The sequence below is a fragment of the Mizuhopecten yessoensis genome, unplaced genomic scaffold (genome assembly GCF_002113885.1).
Source record: "Mizuhopecten yessoensis strain PY_sf001 unplaced genomic scaffold, ASM211388v2 scaffold10293, whole genome shotgun sequence".
NCBI classification, from domain to species: Eukaryota; Metazoa; Mollusca; class Bivalvia; order Pectinida; family Pectinidae; genus Mizuhopecten; species Mizuhopecten yessoensis.
The window spans coordinates 199,927-218,795 of NW_018408474.1; the positions used below are offsets into that span (position 1 = coordinate 199,927).

An 18,869-nucleotide genomic window follows, 5' to 3' on the forward strand; every position below is an offset into this window, starting at 1 on the left:
GAGTGTTGAAAACTATTATATCCGTTAAAATGTGTCCATTGTTTTGTAGAGGAGAAGTATCATGTTCTGGTATTTAAGATGTATCGCCTTTAGTTCTTTGATGGAAATTCTACCCAGAGTCGTCTTTCCTTACGCTCATTAGGGAGTAGTCTGGGTAGAGATTGTTCGATTACTCCAGGGGTTACGCTCACTTACGCTCTCTGCTCCGTAGGTAGACGATTGGATCGTAGCCCTTGGCTAGCGAAGATGAGTCACCCGGTACATCAGGGGTTGCGCAAATCCCGACATTTTATTGTGATCAAAGTATTTGTAATATCAAATATATATGGAATTGATACGGGAAATAGCTATCTAGGAATCAAAATGGTCGGACTAACAAGGCTCCGCTGTATACACAAATACAATAGGTTGGAGGAGCTTTATTGTGTAAAAATACGCAAAAAAGTAAGCGCTTGCTAAGGGATCCCCGTACCACTAACAAATACGTTCTGAAAAGAAACCCTTAAACTGCAAAATGTTTATAAAAAAACACGAAGAAAGACAGATCATGATTGAGCCCTGGACCTCCTATCAGTATACTGTCCTCTAGCCAGCTTAGCTTCCTGCAGGTCAGTGGAAGTCACTAGGTCCAGCCGCTCTGCAGTTAAATTCAAAACGAACTTAACTCATTAACCCCTGAAGACACATTTGGACTCCTCCAACTCAAAGGTTGGAATAGCTCATTATGGAATAACAGGAGTGAATGAGTTAAGGAGAGGTAACTGTGTAAACGAAAACTCCAGTGGAACTATCTAGTGTTTAGTCTGCAGTGGGACAGGGATCCATGAATATGCAAAGCAGCTGAGAAGTATTTACGGAAGTTTTCCTACATATAAATATATGTATAATGGCTAACTTTCTTTTGAAAATCCAGTTACTACCACAGGGACCTGAGAATATGGTTACAGCTATATTTGGACCTAAACTAAATATTATCGTCTTTGGGGTTGGCATTTTTCCGAAAGTTCATCTAGACCCCTAAACCATGTAAAATTACTCTAAAACACATTAGTATAGGTCCAAATATAGGTGTAACAAATTATCAGGTCCATGTGGTCACTACCTGTATGTACAAGTACTGTGATATAAATGTAGATTTGTTGAAATCAAACCAGTCATCTGTTTATAACGTATACCAACGTTACAATTATAGAACTTGATAATATTTTTGTACATTTTATCATATCCTGACATTCCATTCTATTTATGAAGTAAAATAATCCTTTTTACACATTTCAGACGCCTTGTTTGTGTTATTTGTGAGGTTGATAAGGGACATGCTACCACAGCTAAGTAAAATGGGCTGTATGACACGGAAGCACACAGGACATTGCCAAATCAACATTACAGGAAACGGTATAATGACCGATTTGTTTACAAGCTTTATTTAAACCGTATAGCAGGAAATTTGCGCGGGTCAATATCATGATCGCGAAAATATGCATGATCCACGGAATAATACAAGCGTAAAAATGGGACGCGATAACGAACTTGATAACCGTTATGTCACAAAATATCGCGCATGTTGTTGTGACTTTGAAAATAGGTTTTATCAAACGTCTAATATTCTGATGTTTATTTATCAAAAATAGACTTATTTTGTTGTTGCTCAGTTTGCTCTCATAAAGATGATTCATTTGATCCACACTTCATGTTTTTCGTCTCCGTGCTAAAATACCGTGAAAATTGAGTTCATTCACATGTCTAGATCGCGACATTTTAAGCCCGCGTAAACAACCATTATACAGTAAATTGCAGTGAATAAAACCTCATGAATTTTGATTCACAAACAAGTAAATTAAAGTACATGTATTTTAACAATGAAAATGGCGCTTCATAGATAGTCTATAAACGAAATCAGAACTCCATAGTGGCATGGCAATAGAAAATATAGGTTACCATTGATTACAGATATTAATCAAAAAGCTTGAACTATAAACCTGTCAGACTGGAGGTCAAGGTCACTTCATGCCATACATGTATTTCCGGCCGAGGTAAAGGTCACTTCATGCCATACATGCATTTCCGGAAGAGGTCAAGGTCACAGGAGACTTCATGCAATACATGCATTTCCGTTTTAATTTTTTTTTCCACACCGTTTACGTCATTTACATATCAATAAAATTCCCGAGTGTAAGTTATATGTCTCAAAGTGTCAGATTGTCTATTATAATTAAAGGAACAAAATTATCTCATCGTCACGATAGAAACAACACCAAACCTCCATAACTCAACGGTCAAACTACGGTTTAACATCAACTAACTGCAATATAATTCCATTCCGCCCCCCCCCCCCCCCCCNCCGTTATAACAGAAAAGTAGGAACATGTTAGTAAGACAGGGATGCCTCGCTCCAACACTTCAGAACTAAAGCAAGGTCAGAGAGGTCAAGGTATCAAAATGTAGCTAGTATTTGTAGAGGACCATTAGCATGAGAAATTTCATGACCGTAGCTGTAGTATATTACTTAGTCCATCAATGACCTTAACCCTGTCACCACTGTAGATTATAATGGACTCGCCCATAACAATGCATGGCAGAGTCTACTAAAGTTACATAGGGGTGAAAGGGTTAACGCAGAACCTCTTGACCAGAGTGATGTAGTGTCCTGCACCACTTGGCAGGGCATACAAAGTCTACTAAAATCAACTCTGGATAAAATCTCTGCAGTACACTGTAGAAAAATAAAAAATAAACAAATGAAAAACAACGGCAACACATATGTCTGTTTTATCAGCTGGCGATTTAATTAAGTCAAATGACAATAACATCTAACGCAGAAACAATGTTATCATGTAACCAATATGAAAAATAAATAATTTCACATCTCTTTAAAGTCTTTCAACTCACTCATTCAAATACTTAACAGTACAGACAAGGTCAAGGTCACAGACACGGGCAAGGACAATGTCAAGGACACGTGTTTCGGGATGGATGGGTTGCTGTAGATGGCGATATAATGGGTTATATGTAGAGGGAGGTATGGAGTGTATTTTTTCTCTCATATTCTGGACATCACTCTCACATTAAGACCAGTCAGACATATATTTAAGGAGTTTCTGGAGATTAATTTGATCAGATAAATATAACTATGCTAGTTAGTTCACATGACGTCACTTCAGCTCCGTACAGATACACCAACATGTACTGTAAGCGACGTACAAATATCTCACATTTACACCGACATACAAGACTGCCAGATAACAGTAATACTGAAAGCAATATTTAATGCTCGACACTAATTTTTAATAAATTAAACACAACTGCTTACCGCTGTCTCACAACTCTGGCAAATTCACAAGTTTGTAAACACAATCGGTTACCTGTTTTGGTGCTATGCCAACTTTACAAGTATGTACACAAAACTGGGTTGTAATGTTGTAATGTTGCTTACTTCACAAGGTTGGCTACTTCTTCTGGTCACTTAACATTGCCAATATGGCCGACATCAGAGACATACCTATTTCAGAGTTGCAAACTCCTAAAACAAGGGGGAGAGGGCCTAAGGAAATTTTGCAACCTCGTGTATGGGTAAAACTGAATCAGTTCATCACCTCGTCAACTTGATAGTAGTACTATTCAGGAAACTCAGTTCACTACCTTCTAAACTTGACAATAGTAATATTCAACTAATTCAGTTCATCACCTCATCAACTTGACAGTAGTACTATTCAGGAAACTCAGTTCATTACCTTCTCAACTTGACAATAAAAATATTCAGCTATTTCAGTTCATCACATCATCTTGACAATAGTACTATTCAGGAAACTCAGTTCATCACCTCATCAACTTGACAATAGTAATATTCAGCTATTTCAGTTCATCATCTCATCAACATGACAAAAGGAATATTCAGGAAACTGTTCATTACCTTCTCAACTTGACAATAGTAATATTCAGGAAACTCAGTTCATCACCTCATCAACTTGACATAGTAATATTCAGCTATTTCAGTTCATCACCTCATCAACTTGACAAAAGTAATATTCAGGAAACTCAGTTCATTACCTTCTCAACTTGACAATAGTAATATTCAACTAATTCAGTACATCACCTCATCAACTTGACAATAGTAATATTCAACTAATTCAGTTCATCACCTCATCAACTTGACAGTAAAAATATTCAGCTGTTTCAGTTCATCACCTCATCAACTTGACAAAAGTAATATTCAGGAAACTCAGTTCATTACCTTATCAACTTGACAATAGTAATATTCAGGAAACTCAGTTCATTACCTTCTCAACTTGACAATAGGAATATTTAGCTATTTCAGTTCATCACCTCATCAATTTGACAAAAGTAATATTCAGCTAATTCAGTACATCACCTCAGCAACTTGACATTAGTACTATTCAGGAAACTCAGTTCATCACCTCATTAACTTGACAATAGTAATATTCAGCTAAATCAGTTCATCACTTTATCAACTTGACAATAGCAACATTTAAACATTAGATATTGTCCAATCACATTCCATATTTAAGTCCTACAGCCTTATCATATCCACATGTTATTTCCCACTGAAATGTAGCCAGGGTTTCTGACCAGAACCAGTCAACTTTACAACAGTCCTCTCCAGTTCCAACAATACAATGGTATGTAGAAGCCGTCCATGGCACATGATCGTAGTTGACAACACTGCACCTGTACGTTTAACTACACACATGTATCCATAAGTTTACACATGTAACAGAGTATGCTAATAATACAAATGTGTAATACAAACGTAATACACATATGCTGGTACAAATGTGACACATGTGCTAGTAATAAACATGTGTAATGCACATGATAGTTTTACACATATATGCCAGTCATACATGTGCATTACACAAACCTGTAAAACACATATGTGCTATCATCAGTAGAGGTAAAACATGTATATACATGTTAGTATAAACATGTGTAATACACAACACACACATGTGTAATACACATGTGCTAGCATCACCATGTGTGATATAGACATATACTGGTGTAAACTTGTGTAATACACACACTATTCTGAGTACTGTGTAGCCCTATACACACATGTATACCTTTGTACTAAACATAAAGTATTTTGTACTGCCTAGCACTACCCACAGATGAGTTTATAAAGTATACATAAATATTACCAAATATCAGGAACTGTAACAATGAAATGACACATACACATATGCCGATACATTTATACGGCATACACATGTACTCCCAGACATCTCGTACAAAGCCTGTCAACACACACTTACTAAACAATACCAATAAGCAGTACACGTGCACAGACACATACAGAGCTGACGACAATATTTATACACTATTACACGTGTTTCCTTTATATACATATATATCTCCCTGTTAACTTTATATACAACTGTACGACTACTTATATATACAAACGACACAATATATACATTTAAATTAAGCTACTATAATGTCAATATTTGTTGGACAACATTTTTGTTTACAAGTATATACAATAATCATATCGGTAATATATACAAGGATGAACAGACAATATATTACATATATAGGTTTTCTGTTGACAGCAATATGTACATAATACATTGAATATACAGGCACACCACAATATGTCCGTGTACAATTTTCTGTCGACACTTCACAATATGTACAGACACAAAATATACATGTACCAGACACTTTAATATATCTGTACTACAGGTTTAAACAATTCACATTATGTACAAGATCAATGAATTCAGCTGTTAATTACGGTCAAAATATGTATTTACAAAATTAACTTCATTTAAAATGATAAACAAAAATATATACACAATGTTGCTGACAAATATTGTACATACATCGATACACAATAATTTCATATTTACTTAATATCTATAAACAATTTACATTGTTAGGTAACGGAAAAACACAATTCCAAAATTTATTGATTTAATTCTGGCAGTAAAATTGACAATAAATACAGAATGTACATCATTATCTACAATCTGTATCCATAATTGTCTAAATAAAAATAAAAAAAAACAACAATGCAAACACAATCACAAGGCTTTTTACTCATCTGAACAATATATTCCGATGAATGTATATTTTTATGAGGCAATGATGATGTCATTGCTGACATACACGTAAATCGATGATGTCATCCGTAATTAAAGAAATACAGGAGACAGTATGCAAGTCTCCTGTTTGCAGCAAAATCAATTATACAATTCATGATTATTACTTTATGTAATATATATCCCCCTTATGGACAATAAATTATAATATCATAATAAATTCACTTTTTTTTGCCACAGCTAGATGATGTCATAGATTTATGTGTTTGTGAACTATGTCACAACAGCCTTTTCAAACCATACATTCACTTGCGGAGTTCTGTGAGGAGCAAAACGCCTTGTAGACATATATAAATCATTTTCTGATTTTATTTCATTATTTCTACACAAAAAGACAAAAATGTTTTATATACAAATGTGTTTTTAAGTGGCCTTCATTCACATACAAAATACTGTATGTACATAGTACACAGAAATGACTTATAAAACTTTGAGATCTTCAGCCGACAAATCTGTTATCTCAAACAATGCTACATACCATATCGACCATGGCCTTCAATACTGTTAAAATGGGTGCTAGGACAAGTACAGCTTATGTACTAACTACAATGACAATTATATTAGTGTCCCTCTTATAAATGAACACTTTCCTGAACCAAGACAATATAGAGTTAAAATGAAAATGAACAATTTTCTATGAACGGGCCAAAGTCATCCTCAAAGTTCCAGGGGTTGTGCTCTCTTACATTCTCTGCACATCTGGTAAAGGTCATGATGGAAATGCACACTCTATCTGTATGGAACACCTGGCTTGTGGGATGATACAAGTAGTCAAGTTTGATCCTTTAATGTACATCTAAAGAATCACTTGGCAGTGTAATGGTAAAGTTGGCCAGCTTTGAGGTCGCTCCTCTTTAAACTTCAAGGGACAGGTATTAGTCCAGTGATAGGACAGATTTGTTTACCTGCAACCGATCAAATAGCTAGCCGTGTGCCATAGATTTTGTCACGACACATTCCAGGGGTGCAGAGGGAGTCAGTGAGCATTACCACTGGAGTTTCGAGGATGGGCTAAAGTAGTATGATTAACTTATTGTAAACATGTAAATAGTTGTAGTGTTATACCAAAATATAAATTAAGCAATAAGGAAATAACATTAAATTCCATGGTACGAGATGAGCTTGTTTGTGTGACACGGTTAGGATATTAAATCATTAGACCTTGTTAGTGTACACCTCAGATCATGTGATACAGTGTACACCTCAGATCATGTGATACAGTGTCCACCTCAGATCATGTGATACAGTGTACACCTCAGATCCTGTGATACATTTAGTGTACACATCAGATCATGTGATACAGTTAGTGTACACCTCAGAACATGTGATACAGTTAGTGTACACATCAGAACATGTGATACAGTTAGTGTACACATCGGATCATGTGATACAGTTAGTGTACACCTCAGAACATGTGATACAGTTAGTGTACACCTCAGATCATGTGATACAGTGTACACCTCAGATCCTGTGATACAGTGTACACCTCAGATCATGTGATACAGTGTCCACCTCAGATCATGTGATACAGTGTACACCTCAGATCCTGTGATACAGTGTACACCTCAGATCCTGTGATACAGTGTACACCTCAGATCCTGTGATGCAGTGTACACCTCAGATCATGTGATATAGTTAGTGTACACCTCAGATCATGTGTTACAGTTAGTGTACACATCGGATCATGTGATACAGTTAGTGTACACATCGGAACATGTGATACAGTTAGTGTACACCGCAGATCATGTGATACAGTTAGTGTACACATCAGAACATGAGATACAGTTAGTGTACACCTCAGAACATGTGATACAGTTAGTGTAGACATCAGAACATGTGATACAGTTAGTGCACACATCGGATCATGTGATACAGCGTACACCTCAGAACATGTGATACAGTTAGTGCACACATCGGATCATGTGATACAGTGTACCCCTCAGAACATGTGATACAGTTAGTGTAAACCTCAGATCATGTGATACAGTTAGCGTACACCTCAGATCATGTGATACAGTTAGTGTACACCTCAGAACATGTGATACAGTTAGTGCACACATCGGATCATGTGATACAGTGTACACCTCAGAACATGTGATACAGTTAGTGTACACCGCAGATCATGTGATACAGTTAGTGTACACATCAGAACATGTGATATAGTTAGTGTACACCTCAAAACATGTGATACAGTTAGCGTACACCTCAGAACATGTTATACAGTTAGTGTACACATCGGAACATGTGATACAGTTAGTGTGCACATCGGATCATGTGATACAGTTAGTGTACACATCAGATCATGTGACAATGTTTGAAGGAAAACATTGCAGATATATATATTGTGAGATGGACATCAGGGGAAAACAATATCATGTTTTTTATGAAAATACTGATAAATACAATATTAACTACCAAACAATACTGAAACTAATGATAATAGCAAATAACTGTTGGTGTGTATATCTGTAGTTCCAATGTTTACCATTCAAGCTTAGTCATTTCAATAATCGTGAATAAGTTTAACACAAAGACGGACATAACTCTAAATAGTCATTTCAGACATATGCCTAAAATCAATAGCAGGTGTCTCAGTTAAAAAATTCAACCATCTTGTTGACTATTCCTTCTGTTCAAGTTTCTTAGACTTGTAAACCAATCAAATGCACTCAGACATGAAATGAAATCTATCACCAACCAATCAAACCTAGTTTTACAAACATTCTTTGGTTTCTATTGACTAGAGAATCCTGTGGCAGCTATATATAATGACGCTCCCCCTGACATCTAATGGTAGAACGAAGCATGTGATGCAGGAAAAACAATGGTGTATTGGGCATGACTTTTTTAAGTTAACAAGTCAATATGTACTTAAAAATATATGCAGCAAGTATGAGTTTTCTAAATACACAATGGGGCCACAGGAAAATGCGAGTTGATATTTTTTCTATGAAAATTACTAAATTCTGATGGAGTTTTAAAATACCTGGTAGTGTGTTTCAAAATATGTATCTGCTATTGACATGTGAACATTTTTTGTTTAAAGGAATTGTTACTGAATACTATTATTGATATATTTCCCATATTCCTCAATCGCTGGATAACTTGAACAGATTTAATACAAAAAGTTATTATATGGGTGCGATTTACAAACAGAAATGTCAAATCATCACAGGCTATATCAATTTATTGATGAAAAACACATGGCCTTGCTTTTTTATTTTTACGCAGTGGGATGGATAGTCGTTGAGTTAATAATCTTGTAATCCCTTTATGTATTGTCCAGTTGTACAATTATATCTAGGTGTCCAGTGGCCAAAGTGACTCTATACAGAAATAATCCTGACAGAAGGACAGTGAAAAAACCTCATTTATAAATGATGTATTCAAGACATTGGCCATTTTCTTTCTATATTTACTGCTGTCTAGTTCATATTTACTGTCTTCCTCTCAAAGTACTCCTTTTTAACATACTCTCTAATAAAAAGTTCAGAAGAGATATTATAAACTAACAAATTACGTGAAAACCAACAAACAATTAAATCTTGCACGTATATAACCAACAAATAGGTCAAAAGAGATATGTCCTCATCTGCTTTAGAGCGGCAGTCTAAATTTTAGATACTTTAACTTTCAACGGATGTCAGCTGGCATCAAACATAAGTGATGCTGCTGTAATACAGTGAAATGCATGTATAAAGAAATAAATTGCACAAAGCAAATTGAACACATGTGGTAAGAAGATGGTAGGAACATTCTTTGTGTATATGTACTATTTCTACTGTACCTAGGGTCGCATACTTTGTACATGTATATATGTACTATTTCTACTGTACCTAGGGTCGCATACTTTGTACATGTATATATGTACTATTTCTACTGTACCTAGGGTCCCATTCGCGTATCCAGGTTGAAACGGTTCAGATGGTGCAGAAATATTCCACAATAACGAACGCAATTGGACCGAACTGTAATAATATGTCCTTCTTTTACGCGTCCACTGAATTATATAACGTATCTTAAAATCTGCATCTGGATTGACAATGTTTTAGAAAGAAATAACACAAACTAGCAATAGTCAGCGTTTTAGTTTCGGTCAGGCAGGTCTGGACCCCTCAATCTAAATGTGCCCGACATTCTTGAGGTCAGCCTCGGTTCAGATCTGCGTCTGTCGTTTTCAGTCAGGTTCAACTATTTCAACTGGTTGAACAGGATACGCGAAAGCGGCCTAGATTTTTCCCTGGTACAAAAAAAAATTTGTAACTTTAAAGATTGGGTCACACCTTTCAGGACTCAATAATCTCACATGCTTTAGAAAAGTTCCAACTATTTATGAAAATTGGAATCCAGAATGCTAATTTGGTATGGTTCGTATCACCTAAGTATTGCACCCTAAATCAGCACGAAATCTTAACTAGCTAGAACCTGATAGTTCAAACTAAGAGCCACAGCACAGCAGAGATATTTACTCAGAATGAAATAAACTTTTCGCTGCAGATGGTAATTTTTTTTATATTTCAAATGAGGGTGATAATTGAAAACTTCAAATGTATGTTATCTCAATTCATACCGTTTGGGATTTCAGCTATAGAAGTATGCACCATTTAAGCTGGAAAAATACATTTTGTGAACATCTTGGTATTGAGTATTCTTGAATACATTTTTCATCTCACACTTCTCATAATGCAAGAGTGAGCAGACCTGATTTCCGGGTAAACACAATGCTCCGTGATCAACAAAAACCTTAAACAACGCTATTCCGCAATATATTGTCAAACGAACAATAACAAAAAAAAATTAAAAAAATGCTAAAGTTTAAAAATTTAACAAATGAGGTATTTCGTTAAACATCAGGTGCAGTATTGAAATCAAGATCCAACTCCTCGACTCAAAATATGATCTTTCCAAAAGCAAACTCACGGAAATACTACAAATTTAAAAAAAAAAAAAAAAAGATTTAAAAGCACTTATAACAAAAAATAAAGTATGATCATTCAAAGGTCCTTTTAAAGAACTTTTATAAAACACTAACTTTAAAACATACATTTGGTTGTTTTTGAACTTGTCATATTAATATACTTTTAATAAACTTTCAATTATTGAGATATTTAATTCAAAATTGAATGATAAAATAAACCCTACATAATCCTGGCCCCACTTACATGACACATCTCAATGTTGATGAAAATTTCACATGATATTAAGGCAAAGAGTACATCACAGAATCAAAATGAAAGATGAATACATAGAAAGGGGAAGTAACTCTCAAATCAGAAAAAAATGTTCAGTTGTCTATCTTCAAAATGTACGGGAAAATCCTCCGAGTAAATATAAATAAAAAAAAAAAACAGTTCTGAATTGGGGCTCTTCTTTGTGATTATAACACATTGGTACCCTACACCTTAATTCAATGGAAAATCTCAAAAGTTGAGGAAAACTCAAGATTCATCTAGAGATGTATGATACAAGAGGGGCCTTGACAACAGAGATTGTTTGTCACAACACACACAGAACACAGTGTTTCTCTATGTAAACAGCACTTAATGAGGAAAAAGAAACACAGACTGTTTTCATTCGTCTCTCGTTTGGTATGGTTGACTAGATATACAGCTAGGCAAATATAGTGTGTTCTAATTAACTCATTCACCTCTGAAGACACATTTTAACTCTTCCAAATCAAAGGTTGGAATAGTTCATTATAAAATTTCAGGGGTGAATGGGTTAAATAATTTATCATGTACACAAGTTATTCAAAGTCTTGAATATACATTTTTAGCCTCAATATGTATGACTCATTAAGATTACACAGTCATCTGTTACCATGGTAACATATATGAAAACAACTGTTGCCATTGCTACAAAATGTTCAACTATCTGTTGCCAACACTAACACTCTGTAACCATGGCAACATATATGAAAACAACTGTTGCCATGGCCACAAAATGTCCAACTATCTGTTCCTACAGTTACATATTTCGTAACCACCAATGGCAACTACATCACAATGTAGTAAAATAAACAGTCTCTATTAACTGATAATTTTACAATATTTATGGCAATTCACAATATCTGGTATTTCCTGTGGTCGCTGAAGGCTCACATCAGTATACATGTTAAAAGTTTGACCTTTTTTCTTCTTCAAAAATTTGCGCGAGACAGTAGCTTTGGTACTCAAAATACAAGATAAATAATTTACACTCTAATCAAGAAACATTCCTCATTCGATGGGTTCCAGTTTCTTTTTGCTGTCTTTGCGTTTAAAGCTTCCTGCTCGGTTCTTGGTTTGGATGTTATTGGCAGACCCGTGTCGCATGCGATTGCTGGGCGCGGTACCGTTTTTCTCGACAGTGTCCTTGTCAGTGGGGGAATGCATGCTGCTGACACTGAGGCTGGACATGGAACTGGACAGGTTGAGGTTGGAGGAGATCCCTAAGGAGCTGGGGTAGGGGTTAAGGATGTCGAGGTCATCACCAGGGAGACAGTTCTCAACCATCATGGCCTCTAGACAGTTGACTAGTAGCTCTGCGGTGTCGTTACTTTGGGCACACTAAAACACAGCAGGTTACGAATTAGAGCTAGTCGAGTACCTGGATAGGGCACTCTAGCACACAACAAGTACTGCCTTTAAAGTATTTATGACATGTATCTATGTTTGGTTTGGTTTAGTATTGTTTAACGTCCTATCAACAGCTATTGTCATTTAAGGACGGCTTCCCCTGTGTGCAAGATGCATGCTTGTAGTGTATGTGTGTGTGTTTTGGGAGGCTACGATATGTTCGTGTTTGTCTCCTTGTGATAGCGCGGCACTAATGCCGACTTTATAGTGCTACCTCACTGAAACATACTTCCGAAGACACCCAGCAGGACACCCCACCCAGTCACATCATACTGACAACGGGCGAACCAGTCGTCTATGTATGGCACAACACAGCAGACAGTGACATTTTAATACATCTATACTGGGAATTTCCATCGACATTGATGTGTCTGTACATCTATGTGCAAAGTGAGCTCTTTTTGAAATCTAGAATTTATATGCAAGATGTCTTCTATATCAATCCTTAAATGAACTTTCATAGCATGTTATTATTATTATTAAGTTTTACCAGAAGACTTACCTTTGCAAACGTACCAGCAAATCTCCAGAGGCCTCCAAATCCAATACCTGTGAATGCAAAGATGTACATAGAATGTCTCCTACATAATATGTAGCTTGACTGCATCTTCTGTATCTTACATATCATCAAGGATGAGCAAGCCTACATCTTAATATGGAGCTAGTTTTAATTTCATATTAATTTCATATTTAATTTGAAGCTAGCCTACACCTCATAACTTGGGAAGCTAGAAAGTGTATAAATCTCATACTTTTGCTGGATTTATTAGAATGACAGTTAATTTGTAGGTAAGACAGTTGAGGGGGGGGGGTTGCTTACTTCATAGGTAAGACATATGAGGGGGTGAAGGGGGCTTGCTTTGTAAGTATGACAGTTGAGGGGGGCTTACTTTGTAGGTATGACAGTAGGGGAGGGGGCTTACTTTGTAGGTAAGACAGAAGGGGAGGGGGCTTACTTTGTAGGCAAGACAGTAGGGGAGGGGGCTTACTTTGTAGGTATGACAGTAGGGGGGGGGGCTTACTTTGTAGGCAAGACAGTAGGGGAGGGGGCTTACTTTGTAGGAATGACAGTAGGGGAGGGGGCTTACTTTGTAGGCAAGACAGTAGGGGAGGGGGCTTACTTTGTAGGAATGACAGTAGGGGAGGGGGCTTACTTTGTAGGTAGGACAGGGGGGGAGGGGGCTTACTTTGTAGGCAAGACAGTAGGGGAGGGGGCTTACTTTGTAGGCAAGACAGTAGGGGAGGGGGCTTACTTTGTAGGAATGACAGTAGGGGAGGGGGCTTACTTTGTAGGTATGACAGTTGGGGGGGGGATTACTTTGTAGGTATGACAGTATAGGGAGGGCTTACTTTGTAGGTATGACAGTTGAGGGGGGGCTTACTTTGTAGGTATGACAGTAAGGGGGGGGGGGCTTACTTTGTAGGTATGACAGTTGAGTGGGGGCTTACTTTGTAGGTATGACAGTTGCTGTTGCGAGGCGTCCTCGGCGGCTATCATATTCTGTATAATACTCTGAACAGCGTTGAGGATTGCCTGGTCATGACACAGTAACAGCACATTGTTGATCTTGGCATCCAATAGACTGTGGCTGTAAACAAAAATATCGTCCCATTTCAGGTTTCATGTCAATCTGTTTTTTACCTTTTTTAGCTTGGGATATACATATACAAACACGTTTGTCCCCTTTTGGCTCCGACCTCAGCCCCCTGAGGGGTCAGCCCAACCATTTGTACAATTTTGAATCCCCACCACCTAGGGATGCTCCCAATCAAATATGGTTGATATATATCTCTAAGTTCCAGAGAAGAAGTCGCTTAAAGCAATATAGCCAAATAACATTTAGACATGTGAACGAACAAAACTTTTGCTGTGTTTTAGCACAGAGACGGGACCTTTGGCAAATAAAATGAATCTGCGTTATTACAGCATATTGAGCAGCAACAAGTAAGTGTGTGTTGTTAAACAAATGATCAACAAGCTATTACAGATGTGATAAAATCTATTTTCAACCATCTTTTTATTACTCTTGATGTAAATGAATCATTACAACCACATACTTCTTCGTTCTTCATGATGACACTACGGATATGAAGTGTATTATCGTGGCTCATTTTTACACTTGTCATATTACTCTGCCGATCATATCTTTTTGCAATCACATTATCGACACACAAAAACATCTAGCTGTACTGTAGTTGCTTGCTGGAAATGTAAATGATGTACGCTAAGTACATGCCAGGTTACCATAACTTACATGACGGGGAACACCTTGGGGAAAACCACGGAGGCCTCGGCTAAATACTCGTAGATAATTCTTGCCTCGTTCTCGTCTGTGGTGTTTCTGACAAGGGTGGCCTGAAATTATATAGTTACCTCACTGTCAATGTAACGTATCAGTGACAATGGTTTCGTTCGCTTTGATATCTGATTCTGTTCTCATGTACAGTCATTGTCGGATACCCACGGTTGATTTCGCTTATGAGTGAGTACCAAAGCGAAATCAACCGTGGGTATCCGACGATGATGTACAGTAAAACCTTGATATAATGCCCCTTTGTTTCATTTATCACCTCACTTACCGCCAACATAATTCAAGGTTCTTTTCCTGTCTTTCTGAAGAATCCCTTTATATATTTCCCTCAATCTATTGACAAACCCCTTTATAACCGAAAATAATGCTGTGGATAAATGGTGGCAGCATAACAAGGTTTTACTGTACGGATGCTACCATAATGAATGTGTTTTGTCTTTTTTACTTTAGAGAACTTTAGCTTCACTAAGGGTCAACGGAAAGCATTACAAGGTTCTTGTATTTATATCATCATTAATCATTACAGAGGGCATTAAGGAACCATTGCAGAAAAATACACGGCAAAAACTCAATTAAACTGCAGTGAACATTTCCTGGTTTATAGAATAAACATTGTGCATCATAAGCCAAGTAACTTACCAGCACAGTTAGAACTAAAACTTGTGTTGGGTAGTCGGTCAAAACCTCGGAGTCGAGCAGCACATTATTTTCGTTGGAGACGGAGCCACGCCCACTCCGAGGTTGAGTCATGCCTGATTTGCCTGCTTCCTTCTTTGAGCCTGGAATTGGCATAGAGCTGCTCCTTGTTTTGTAGAGAGGTGGTCGCTGTGGTTCAATGTCCAGACTCCGCCAGCCCTTCGGACTGTTCGCCTGCTGCAAGGACATATAGGGGTCATATAACAGGTCACAGGAAATCTCCTGGGCCTGTATTCACTTACCAGTTTTCATGCTCAAGCCTAATCTTTTGTTTTGTTAATAAATAAGTAATAAAATATTATTTTGTCAATAATTTAAGAAGAAAAAAATTAAGAGACTTAAAGCCGGATACTGTTTCCAATGTTTAGATTCGATGTTTTGATTGTTGTACATGATTCAAGTCAATTACAAAATAAGTTGATTTGAGCACAAAATCCGTGCTTAAGCATGAGAATAGTTTCATGAATACGGGCCCCAGATCCTCCCAATATCATATAAATATTCTGTGAAAAGTAATTCTAAAGATAATTACCATAGATACTGAGTTAGCGTGCTGTTTATAGTAAATTCATGCACTCCAGAATAAACGTTACAGGCACAGTTCATGAAAGAGTTAGTTTGTTTGTTTGCTAAAGCCTTTCACCACTGTAGACCATAATGGACTCATCCATATCAATTCATGGAAAAGTCTACTAAAGTTACATAGGGGTGAAAGGGTTAACGGCCCCTCGACACACGAAGGTCATTTTGGGCTGAAAGCATCAGTAAGAAACTCAAAGACTTAACACATCAAAAGCAACATTACAGGTTATAATTGGTAAAATGTGTATCAAAACATATAGTGCACAAGTAGTTTAAACGCTACATGTTCAATATTTAACGGTGATAGGCCCACAGAGATGGAAGGACTTGTGACCAGTCATAGGACTTGACAAGTGTACCATATTTCCTAGTGTGTTGTTCTATTACATATTACCTATGTTATCTATAAATCTTACCTGTGCTTGTTGTAGGTGTGTGACTTTGGAGGTACGACATGCGTTGTTCATGGCGTTCTGGTCGAGGAGGTCGCAGCTTTTCTGCCTGCGAGTGATGGGGGTGTTGACTGGTGGGGTGTTACATACGGTGGTGGGTGGGTGGCAGGGTGGGGCCGGCACCACCTGGGTGGAGGGTGTGGTCGGGGGGAGAGCCGGGGGCGGGGCTCCCATGGCGGAGCTTCCAGAACTGCTGCTGCTCCCTGGTGTCGTCTGTTGGGCGAGCTCGGCACTGAGGCTGTCACTAGAGGGCGACTCTGTCATCATGTACTGGCTAGTACGGTGTTTCAGGTGACACCTACTTCTCACTTCCTCCGACACAAACACCAGAGCTGTAAACAAGTTCAGAGGATAACTGTCACTAATGTAATAGAATTCACACTTTCTGGTGATAGCTGTGATAACAATAATCTCATAGACTTTTATTAACTATTATTTAATTAACTACTCTATAAAAAAAACTTACAAGAATCTAACAATAAGTCATTGGACATATTTTGAATCATTATTATCTAGTTCCTTAATTGATACTTACAGACTCATCATAATTTACTTTTACACTTAATAACTACTATTTCATGCCTTTAAAGCTATTTGTCAAAACTAAAGAAAGATGAATATTGAATTTATCATTTAAATATGTGGGCATATTTACCTGCCAGATAAGGAACTGTCTGAGGGGTCACCTCAAATTTGTCCCTGAAATGCAGAAAGGATTAAGATAAATGAATACTGTTCTAAACTTACAAAACTTTTTTATAAATCAAGTATATGGTGTATCATGTAGCAATATGACTGTGAGATATCGGACATCTTTAAAATCAGGGAAGGTTCATCTTCATGTCGACACAACTTTAAAATTTACAAATCGCATTCAAATTTAATATTTGAATTGTTTTTGACACAGAGAACTGTTTATTTATGGACCAATCTTCTGTCTAATGTTGTAAATTCAAGCACAGTTAAACAGTTTGAATATGAATTAGATGAACACTGGCAAAACCAGGGGATAAAATACTGTTTTTAAGTAAAAATCAACATCTAAATGTCATAAATTGTTGTTTTTTTTCCTTATTTCAGAGCTGACTGTCAAAGTACTGTAAAACCCTAATTTTGTTAGAATAAAATCCTGTATCTATAAAACCATACTGACTTTTTCGAGACCAAAACAACAACTTGAATAAATCATCTCTATCAACACTGTTTTATACACTGTTAACCCTTTCACCCCTATGTAACTTTGATAACCTCTACCATAAATTGATCTGGATGAGTCAATTATGGTCTACAGTGTTGAAAGGGTTAAGTAAGTTGTGTACTTATTTTCAGTGTCGTGATAAATTTGCCTCGTTACGGAAGGCGAAAGTGAAACTGCCAAAAATATCTCCCACCCTTTCATTTGAATAAAACCTGATGGCCAGCCAAAGTAAGCTACTGATAATAGATATATGAATCATCGTAACAGCCTTACCTGTTTGTAGACTTGACGGTGATTGAGAGAAGCTGGTTGAGGACCCGTATCGTCCTGGAAACAGTGGTGGGTGTCGGATGGCGGAATCCTGTCAACACGACCAACAAAAGTCATTTTAATTAAAACCAGGAATACTGATATCTTCTAACCCCCTTGTGATCGAAATTTGTAAATATGCTTTATTTTGTAAAACACAATGTCATATCACAGTACATTGTAAATGACCGGTACCATATTTATCCAGCAATACGCCCATGCTTGGTAATAAGCCCACCCATATATATATTGTTGTTCTTTAAATATGGCAACAAGGCTATTCCCTTGTCCTTAACCCTTTTCACCCCTATGTAACTTTAGTGGACTCAACCATGCATTGATCTGGACGAGTCCATTATGGTCTACAGTGGTGAAAGGGTTAACTAAGCCACTCCCTATTTTGAGTCGGAGATTAGGTGTTGGTCCCCTGGGCTTACTGGTGGATAAATATGGTATACTGTACATTGCACTACTAAAATATGCCTTTTATATACTAGTATGATTTTCTTGAGAGTATTTTAACATTTAACCCTTTCACCCCTATGTAACTTTAGTAGACTCTACCATGCATGGATATGGAT

General features: G+C 37.1%; 1 protein-coding gene across 4 annotated transcripts in view; it reads right to left on the bottom strand.

The window, feature by feature from the left end:
- Positions 1-11,068: 11,068 nt before the first annotated feature.
- LOC110460018 (neurofibromin-like) overlaps positions 11,069-18,869 on the bottom strand; it is an 88,964-nt gene continuing 81,163 nt past the window's right edge. For all 4 annotated transcript variants that reach the window (XM_021512714.1, XM_021512713.1, XM_021512712.1 and 1 more), the window contains 8 exons: positions 18,253-18,340; positions 17,437-17,480; positions 16,746-17,113; positions 15,691-15,924; positions 14,995-15,095; positions 14,189-14,328; positions 13,242-13,288; positions 11,069-12,670 (listed from right to left, as the gene is read on the bottom strand). In XM_021512714.1, coding sequence (XP_021368389.1) covers positions 12,341-12,670; positions 13,242-13,288; positions 14,189-14,328; positions 14,995-15,095; positions 15,691-15,924; positions 16,746-17,113; positions 17,437-17,480; positions 18,253-18,340 — 1,352 coding nt within the window. In that variant the 3' untranslated portion in view covers positions 11,069-12,340. The remainder of the gene's footprint in view (positions 12,671-13,241; positions 13,289-14,188; positions 14,329-14,994; positions 15,096-15,690; positions 15,925-16,745; positions 17,114-17,436; positions 17,481-18,252; positions 18,341-18,869) is intronic.